The following is a 9877-nucleotide window of genomic DNA, read 5'->3' on the forward strand; positions in this document are numbered from 1 at the left end:
CAAACAAATTGTGATTGTGCTGTGAACTTTGAGCTTGGTTGGACTCTTGGCTTAGATAGTTAGCTTGCAAGGTAAGCTTTCGTGTTCTCGGTTTAGCCATTGTTGGTTCCACCATACCCTATGGGGGAATGGTTTATATGCATGATGGGTTTTCATGTGTTGATTTATTGAAATGTTGGTGAGCTGTTAAGTGCAAATGCCTTATGACATGTATGTGGTGTTTCGCCTAGACGGGAATGTGATCTTGTGGGCAGGTACGACATGGGCGTGTACTGATGTGGGTAATAGACGTAGTCCTGCATTTCTCTGGCCAGTAGAATAGTTGACACACATGACATGATTATTTGCTGCATTGCACTGATTTGGAACTTATATTGTTAAACTTCTTTTTGAACTTATATTGCACGTGTAAGTGAGCTTGGAGTGGAGAAATCCTTGAGGACCCCTTGCCTTACAGAGATTTCTATTTAGAGATCTCACCCCACGTTTGGGGCACTTATTTCAGGTTCAGGTAACCCAGGGGTTGAGACCTCTAGCAGCAGGAGGCCGGAGCTTGGTTGATTGATATGCTTACTTATTATGTTGATGTCCCTGTTTAGTGATTGAGCGTTTTTCATTACCATGTTATGTGTGCTGAGACTTGATTGGGCTTGTTGCCTTATTTGGTGAGCATGGGGATTGTCCATGCCACAATGAGTTATGCTTTGTTTATTTTGACTCTTTATGTATAATGAATCAGGATTTTGTCAGGACTACGTGTTGTAAATCCGTGACTAGATACACACCTATTTATATTTTGAGGTTATTCAGTGTAGATAGTTGTTTATTTGCAATTACATACAGGCAATGTTTTGGAAATGAATTAAGTAATTCAACTTGGTAATGATAATGACGTCATAAATGAAAGTAAAAATTTATTCTGCATTTTTAATTAAGTGTGGCTTAATACGATGACATGTTAACAAACCGGGTATACACGGGGTGTTACATATTTCATATTTAAGATTAAAATATAAAAAAATGGAAGAAAAAGAGTAAAAAGGAAGAGCGTACTACCTAATAGACAAAAAGTTATTTCTTTCTTTTTTTTATTTTTTATAGAAGGTTATGATTTTGAACATTGCTGATATGTGATATAAATTAAGAGGTATTAGATGAAGGGGATTGGTATAAGAGGATACAAATAGGAATCAGAGAATAAATTAGGAAGAAAACAAAGCAATGTGCCAGAAAAAAGAAAGAAGAAAAACATTTATCTCATCATTAACATGATAGTATCCATATAATTACAACATTGAATGACAATTAATATGGTATTGAATAATCATAATGGGAGAATAAATGACAATGATTTTCAGAATTCAAATTCAAATTACCGTTTCAAAATTCAAATTAAAGTCACCTAGTAGTATTTTATAACAAAGTCATCATTAAGCATACCGTTAATTATATCCACCTACAAGCAATAGCCAATACCATACGAACAAAAAATTAATTAAAGTCATCATTATGCATTACAGTCAATTGTATCCACCATAAGGAATACCCCACAGTCAAATGGTACAAATCCGTGTTATAAAAATCGGACCGGCCAGTTCGAACCGAAAACCGATAAATCGGTCATGTGACCGGTCCGGGCAACCTAATGGATCAGATATGCCAACAAACTGGTATGAACCGGTGGAAACTAGGTTGAACCGGCTGAGTATTTAAAAATCAGTGACTCGCCGATTAAAAGAAAATCCCGTCGGAGATGAAGAAAAAGAAAGATTATAGATCTTGACGGAGATGAAAAAAAAATATTTACGGTGTTTCATCATTTCCCTTCAAGATCTTGACATCCACTAGCATAGCCTTCTTCACCATGGTATTTTATCTCTCTCCAAGACTTTCTCTTCGAGTTTCATTGTAGGTCTTTTTTTTATTCATGGTAACCACTGCCCTCATAGATGAAGAAGAAAGATTATAGATTGAAACAATAGTACTGAAGAAATGAGGTTAGCGGAGATGAGAAATGATGGATTTTGTTTGTACAGAATCTGGGTTATTGGAAATGAGAAACATTCGGGTTTGGTTTTAGGGATTTAAATTTCTCGCACTAAAAGCAAACTAATAGAAACAATCCAGAAAATGATTTCCAACAGACAGATAGGATATGCCATGCATAATACTTCAGATTAGACTCACCCAAGTCTTCATCCCAAATAAAGAAGAAGGGTTTCAAGCAATGTTATAAAACCCGGACCGGTTATTGACTCGATCGGGGCACTGGGTCACTGGTTCAACCAGTGGGTCATTGGTTCAACCGCTTAAACCAGACATATATATATATATATATATATATATATATATATATATATATATATATTCAAATTTAAAAAAATAATATAACCTAATAACTTAATTTTGAAATATAAAAATGTTCTTAATTAATAATATGAATATTAAGAAAACATATTATTGTGAGTAAAATAATTAATGAAAATGAAGTTGAAGTTGAAACATATATATTGATAGAAGAAAAAAATAGTAGATTAAGAAAATATAAAAATATAAATACAATTCTGAAATTAATAAGTTTTTAAAAGAAAAAAACTTTTCAATTTCTATTTTGTTTCGAAGTAAGAAACTTTTAAATTTTCAATGCAACACATGCACTCTATTAATAAATTACTTTTCCAAAACGAGAAAATGAAAACCCTTTAACTTTTTTTGGAGAATGGGTCATTGGTTTGGAGTAATTCTTATCCTTAATGTGTACTTTTCCAAAACAAAAAGCAAATTCCAAGAACCACTTAAAATCAGTGTTACAAAAACTGGACCGGACCGTCCGGTTCAACCCAGAAACCAGTGAACTGGTCATACCACACAATAGATCGGTCATGTTACTGAACCGGTACAACCTGAAAGAAACCGCTACAACTCGCCCGTTTTTACAAAAACCAGTAACCGCAGTTGGATGGCAATAACCCGTATAGCTACTTTCTACAAAGAGCAAGTGAACATGCAAAGCAAGCTTCACATGTAAAGATTGCAGTCATATTATTTATAAAGGGTAATTTCTCTCATGTTTTAAACGATGTGGAACACATTCTCCTATACTTCATATTCCACACACTTCCCTAACATCCCCTTATCCTCTTTCTCCCTCTGCAGCATCTTCTTCATGTGGACCTCCACATCGCTCTTGTACCTAATGGCCCATATGATGCCAAGGGAGACCATAGTGATGGGATCCACGACCTGTGGCATTGGGTGTTGTTGTTGAAGAAGAAGAGTTGAAGAGGAGCATGAGGGTGGTTGAGTGGAACAGGAAAAAGAAGATGTAGAGCATTGTTATCTCTTTGCAAACAGACTCTATTTGGGTCTCCTTCAGGACTATGCGGCCATGGATGGGTTCCTTTTCCTTCAGCCATTGCTTCAGGAGGAGCTTGTGGGTCGGTGTCCCTGTAATTTGGTGAAGTGGGTGCATATGCTTCTGCTCCATAATCGATGTTTTGGTTGTGTTCTATTCATCTGTGATAGCCATTGATGTGCAACGCTGTGAGAGAAAAAATGTATTCATATTTTTTCAATTGATAAATAGTTGAATTTAGAAGCTTGTTCGGAAGGCAATTTTCAAGGTCACGCAAGGAAATTTCTTTAGAGTCGTAGGTTATGTCAGAAGCAAGGAATTTTATTGGATCTGAAGTTGTAGTGAATACAAGCATGGTCTCATATTTTTTAGTATAATATACACAAAACTCAGGATAAGTGCATTAGTCTTTCATCCCCTTGCATTGGTATTATTTTTTAATTATTTATATATATATATTTGAGTATGTGTATATTTTTTTAATATAAAAATTATATTTTATATATATTTGTTGGGTCATGCAGTTAAATCAGTAACCCACTGGTTGAACCAGTAACCCAGCACCTCGACCGGTTCAATAACCAGGTCGAGTTTAATAACATTGGAAAGAATTATCCTATAACATTTTTCCCCTAATATATCTTATGAATGTGCCTGTCAAAAGTCACTACACCAAAAATGGGAATTAGAGTCGATTCTTTTAGCCTCTATTGATTGTTCAAACGGTTATATATATGAAAGAGGTCGGATCATTTGACACCAGTGTCAAATTTCAAGTTTGACACACCTCATCTGAGAGCCATTAAATTAAAAAAGATTAACGACTCTGATTTGTAAGCGTGTGACACCATTGATTTTTTTTATCTAACGGCTCTCAGATGAGGTGTCAAACTTAAAATTTGACACCGGTGTCAAAGGATCCTACCACATAAAACATGATGTTTAATATTGGTATCAAATTAAAAAGGTTAACACTAAATTCTAATCGTTGATTTCTGTTAATTTAATGATTATAATTTATTTGTTCACACTTATTAATTAATTACTAATTTTCAATAAATTATAACCGTCCATTGACAAAAATCAACAGTTAAAATTTGATATTGGAATCTATCAGTGGCATATGCATTTGAGGCATAGATATTTAAAAGTCATTCAAAATTACAACGTTTTAGTTTACAAGATTTGATAGTGAAATCATAGATAATGGATTTGAACTTTCACTTGGAACGACTATTCAAATGGTTTGCAGTGAACAAGTTTGCTCTAGAAAGATACATGTAGAAACCTGTAGAAGACGCCAAAAACAAAAAAAGGAAAAAATTACTGACACGTTGGAAATTTTGTGTTTATGAAATTCCTTTGAAAAATTACAAGAACAATCAATTATCACGGCATGTAAGAAAATACAAATTAAGTTCATCCAATGTCACAAAACATATGATGAAAAATAAGGGGAAAAATCCTAGCCCAAGAATTACTTTTATTTTTTTAATTTAATTTGTTTGATGCCCAAGAATAACCAACAACTGTTTCCAAGATAGGATGTGAAAGGTCACGATTATTTCAAAGATATATATTCCACATCCAATAATGTATTTTCATCAAATCTCATGCAAAGGCTTAACAATTATTTTAATTTGGTGGCTTTCTTTTGGGTTACCACTAGGGGTGCTAAATAAATCAGAGACTTTTGGCTCGGCTCGTGAAGGCCTGAGTTTATATCTCTAAAATTGATTGTTGGCACCAGGTTTGAACGTGTATAAAAGCTCGTTTAATAAAAAAGTTTCAGGCTCCAATTCAAAAGCTTGGCCTTAGAGCCTCTCAGGCTGACCTAGTATATTTTTTTTATATATATTTTTTTACTACTTGTAATAGTCCTCTCTTTCTCCTCAATCCATTTCATCCTATTTTATTGGTTAAACAGACATTTTGAATGATTTTGTTCTATATTATATTGTTTGGATATATATTGAATTTATGAATATTTATGGAATTACTAGTGTTGTTGATTGTATTCTGTTTAGATAAAAAAAAAATTCTTAGTTTTTAAGCAGGCTAAACCAGGATTTTATTTTTTGTAAATAAGGCAGGCCATAGGCCGATAATTATATTTATAACAAGTAACAGGCTTGGTCAGGCTAACACATTTAAATACAGACTTAGCCTTTTAAGATCAAAGCTCGGCTCGGCCCATTAACACCCTAGCTACCACAATAGCTACGATCTCAGCCTACCAAGGAAGAGTCTGTGCTTCAATGTGCAAAGCATATGGGATCACACACTGAAAAACAAGTGGTTGACTAATTGTTCTACGATAATAAATCTATATTTTCCACAGATTGTTGTTAGAAGATTCTTCAAACGGGTTATTCTTGTCACACCAAACTTACAATATTTATTCTTGAAACCAAGCCAGAGCTTTTGAATTTAAGTTTTGGCCAAGGGCGATAAGATTTTCCGTATGTGTGATCAAGTTACAACCAGAAAAACCCAAATTTCTGTTGTGAAAAGCTTGTGAAAATGGGTCAATTACTTGCCATATTAATATGGTGAAGGCTTTGATTCGCAACCCTGAGATGAGGAATGCAAATGCAATTCAAGTGCTGAAAAAGATTAAGGAAATTTTCAATCACTGTCCCCATGTTGAACAAGAAATCTTTCCGCCATATTAAGAATAGCCATAGAGGAAAATTTCATTAGAGAAGAGACATAGGTAAACAAAATGCATTTTTGTGGCATCTTTCAATTGCTTCCTTTCCAAATGAAATCTCTCTAGACATGCAATCTGTTTACTTTCAGTGAGTGTTGGTTTTCTTTACATTAAATGAAATATGGAATCACAAGCGACTTTGACAAAGGCATGCATTTTCTTCTTTCTCGAGTAAGGAAACTTTATACACCACATCCGCAAAACAAATGCTATAAATCCATAATTCTAAGAGATAATTGCAAGAATAATTAAATGGATCTGAAGATACTATCACTAACAGCAATGGTATAAAATTTTAAATTCAACAATGAAAATTCTTTTTCTTCCTCCCGCAAGTTTTATCCTTCTGTTTCTTTTCTCGCTATTTCTCATCAGACTTACAAAACATTTTCATAGAACATGAAACTTTAACAAGGAGCCTCGTATGTACAAATTTTTAATGTAGAGGGGGGGGGGGGGGGGGGGGGGTGGAAGTTATTTTAAGATTAATTTTTTTTGGGGGGGGCACAGTTTTAAGATGAATTTAAAGTAGTTTAGTTGCACCCAAGTAAAAATAAATTAAAGTAGTTTATGTGGCATGCTATTACCAAAAATGCATTTGATACACATCCAAATTACATGTTATAATACATTCCTCAAAAAGTTTCTAACTGCTGATCAAGCAATTGAAACAAGCTTCATGAACACACAAGAATGTAAACTGCATGCATTAAAAATAAACGAGCTCCAATACAAATTGACTCAATAAAAAGGAGGGAGGGAAGAGAACATTTGTTCATAGTCACACTTGAGGCCTTATTACTTTATAAAAATCCTTCTTCACTCCTCAGTTACAAACTCCTTAATCAGGCTTGAAGATCATTTGGTTTCAGATCATGAACATAAACATATGATTATGATAAAATATCATCATAATCATAACATATACTAAAACCTACTTATCTACATGATCGCACAACCTAGAGTAGGTCCCTAACAGCATGAATATTCAGTAATGCACCTGATATGTGCCTATACAATCTGTGAAATAAAATGTCTTCAGAATAAGAGAAGACACAAAATGATACAGCATAGAAGAAAGACAGAAACTCTGTTTAGAGACTTATCAATCTGCATCTCCTGCCTTCTCATTCTAGGACTGGCACTTCCATTATGAGGGTAAGGAAACAAATTTGCATCTGAGACCCCAAAAATCCTTGTCAAGACCATCTCCCCAAACATGCCAATCATAGGATTAAAAAAACTAGTCACAGCAGGACCCCCAAGATAAGGTAATCCATTGGCACCATAACCTCCATAAAGGTGAGGGAAGTATTGCTGATAATGAAATGGCCGTGATTGTGACTGGAAATAACTTGGATGGAGTTGCTGACCAGGATGTGATGTTGATGCGCGAGTAGAAGTTAACATAGCATTCAAGTTGTAAGGAGGTGGCCTATGAGGTATTCCCAAACCCAACTGGAGTTTCTTGGCTTCAGATTCTGAATTCGATGTTCCCCGGCCATAAAGGGGGACTAATGAAGTATGAGAGATCTCAGCTTTACAAACCGGGCATGTTGGCTGCTGGTCTGGTTCAACAGAGGTGCTCTGGACATGAAGCCACTTGTATATGCATGGCCAGCAGTACAGATGACCGCAAAGAGTCACCACAGGTTCATGTGCTGATTCCAGGCAAATATTGCAATCAAAGCAACCATTGTCACCACTAGAGATTGCTGTTGTCTCTGATGAACTGGATTTCAATTTTTGCTTTAGTGAGAATTCCCCATTAGAGTCAAAATATTTAGATTCCATTGTGTTTTCTTCCACAGCTAATATATCCTGTTACAGATTCGAAAAAGTTAGAAAGCTGCAATTATTTTAGACAAACCAGATCTAGCAGTAGAAACAACGAGATCAGAGATTCAAATTACAAATGAAATTTCAGAAAGCTGCATTTTTTTAAGAGTATGTTCAAAATATACATCAAATACAAATTCATGATGTTAAATTTATGTGTAACTTGTGAGATCATCAGTTGGTACTTTGTACCCCCAATGAGCATGGCACATAAGCTAAATAGTATTTGCAGGCACACCCAAATATAACCAATTAACCTGGACTTTCATTATAATGATCCAATTTGAAGTAATAACTTGGGATCACAAATCAAATCAATCAAAGGTCATGGGGCCATGGGTTTGAAACTCAAGAAACAACCTCTGTGCAAAGATGCATTGATAAGGTTACATATAAGGATTTCCCTCACCTCTACCCTTGCAGAGTTTCATGGGGAGTGGTTATAGAGATTCTAAAGGTTCCTTTAAAATCAAAATCACATACATGTTAACAGATTTGGGTTATGTAGCAACATGTTCACAGTGTTGATTTCTTAAGAAACGATCGCTTCGATGCATATGATCGAAAAATATGCCAAAGTCCCACAAATCCTCACATTATAAATTAATTATAACAACTCATCATAGTAATCAATAAAGCAAATTTATATATTCATTGATCCTTGATCGACATAACGAAAGAACCAGTCCCTTTTCTTGGAATCAACAATAATCTTAGTCCAAAGAAACACTATTTATCAACAATTTTAGTAGAGAATTTGCAAGAGAAATAACCCCATACCAACCTTACAGCAAGAGCGGAGGCAGTTATAGCACAATTTCCAGAAAAAGCTTTTCTTCCTCAAGAAAGTGGAATCAATGATTTAAGAAATAAAATTTTCAATACAAATTTGGTTAATTCACAATAATTCATTACTAATTCCCAGTTTTCCATTCCAGTAACACAAATTTGACAAAAACTAATGCAGATTCAATCCTCAAAAAGAGAGCATAGTAAAATGAACCTTAAAAAGTTGCCCCAGATGAAAATCCAATGCATGCAAACCATTTTGCAAGAACATCAAGACCAAAAGAAAAAAAAAATGCAAATACCCACGTGAAAAAATCCAATTTTGATCCCAAAACACAGAAGAAAAACTCAAATTCTCCTTATTAATTATCACAACAAGAACAATAACAATCCAATAGATAAGAAAAAACATACCTTTACAGCAACAAAAAACTCGGTATGAATGAACAACGCAATGGATAAAAGGAACCAAGAGCAGAAAAAAGCTAACTTCAACGAAGAGAAAATGAAAAAGGGGTAGAGGTTGTGAGAGAATTAGGTTGCGAAGGAAGCAATGGAGGAGAGTAAAATGTGGAAAATGAAGATTATGTTACGGGAAATAGTGGGTGGGAATGTGGTGGTGCCACCATGTATTTGTTTAATGTTTTAACTAATTATTTATTGATAGAAAACTAAATAACATTATCTTCTTCTTCTTCTTCTTTTTACATTTCAAAAAGTTATTAATTATCTTCTTAATTATAACGCCATCCATTATTTGTTGAATTTTAGAGACCAGTGATATTATTACACGTCTAGGGACAATGTACCACTGCAGTCTGCAGGGTTTCAACTTTCAATTTTCTAGGGGCGTGGGCCAATTTTAAAGGCAAAAAGACAATAATAAAGCAACTCTATCTATTCATATTCGATATCTTTAAATTTAAATCTCAATTGATTTTTATTATTTTTTTCTTCTCTTAAAATTTTAATCTATCGGTACTAAAAAAATAGGCATATACCTACCAAAAAAAATAGACATATTAGGTATGAAAAAAGATACATAAGATTCTATTTTTAAAAATAAACACAAAAAAAGATAAATTAAAATTGTATTTATGCGTATAATAAGAATCATTAAAGGAATGTATAATAAGTTATCTACACATAAGCCTCACATATTTGATTTTATTTTTTTTTAT

At 34.0% G+C, this 9877-nt stretch overlaps 1 protein-coding gene across 1 annotated transcript; it reads right to left on the minus strand.

The window, feature by feature from the left end:
* Window positions 1-6784: 6784 nt before the first annotated feature.
* Window positions 6785-9310, minus strand: LOC133311332 (E3 ubiquitin-protein ligase RMA3-like). Its single transcript, XM_061512356.1, has 2 exons — window positions 9111-9310; window positions 6785-7889 (listed from the first exon to the last, which is right to left on the minus strand). Exon 2 carries the CDS (start codon window positions 7860-7862, stop codon window positions 7107-7109), a length of 756 nt encoding a protein of 251 aa, XP_061368340.1. The 5' UTR covers window positions 7863-7889; window positions 9111-9310; the 3' UTR covers window positions 6785-7106.
* Window positions 9311-9877: the final 567 nt, after the last annotated feature.

Source organism: Gastrolobium bilobum, unplaced genomic scaffold (genome assembly GCF_033153095.1).
Source record: "Gastrolobium bilobum isolate Gb01-03AN ecotype WA unplaced genomic scaffold, APGP_CSIRO_Gbil_v1 utg11809, whole genome shotgun sequence".
Classification (NCBI taxonomy): domain Eukaryota; kingdom Viridiplantae; phylum Streptophyta; class Magnoliopsida; order Fabales; family Fabaceae; genus Gastrolobium; species Gastrolobium bilobum.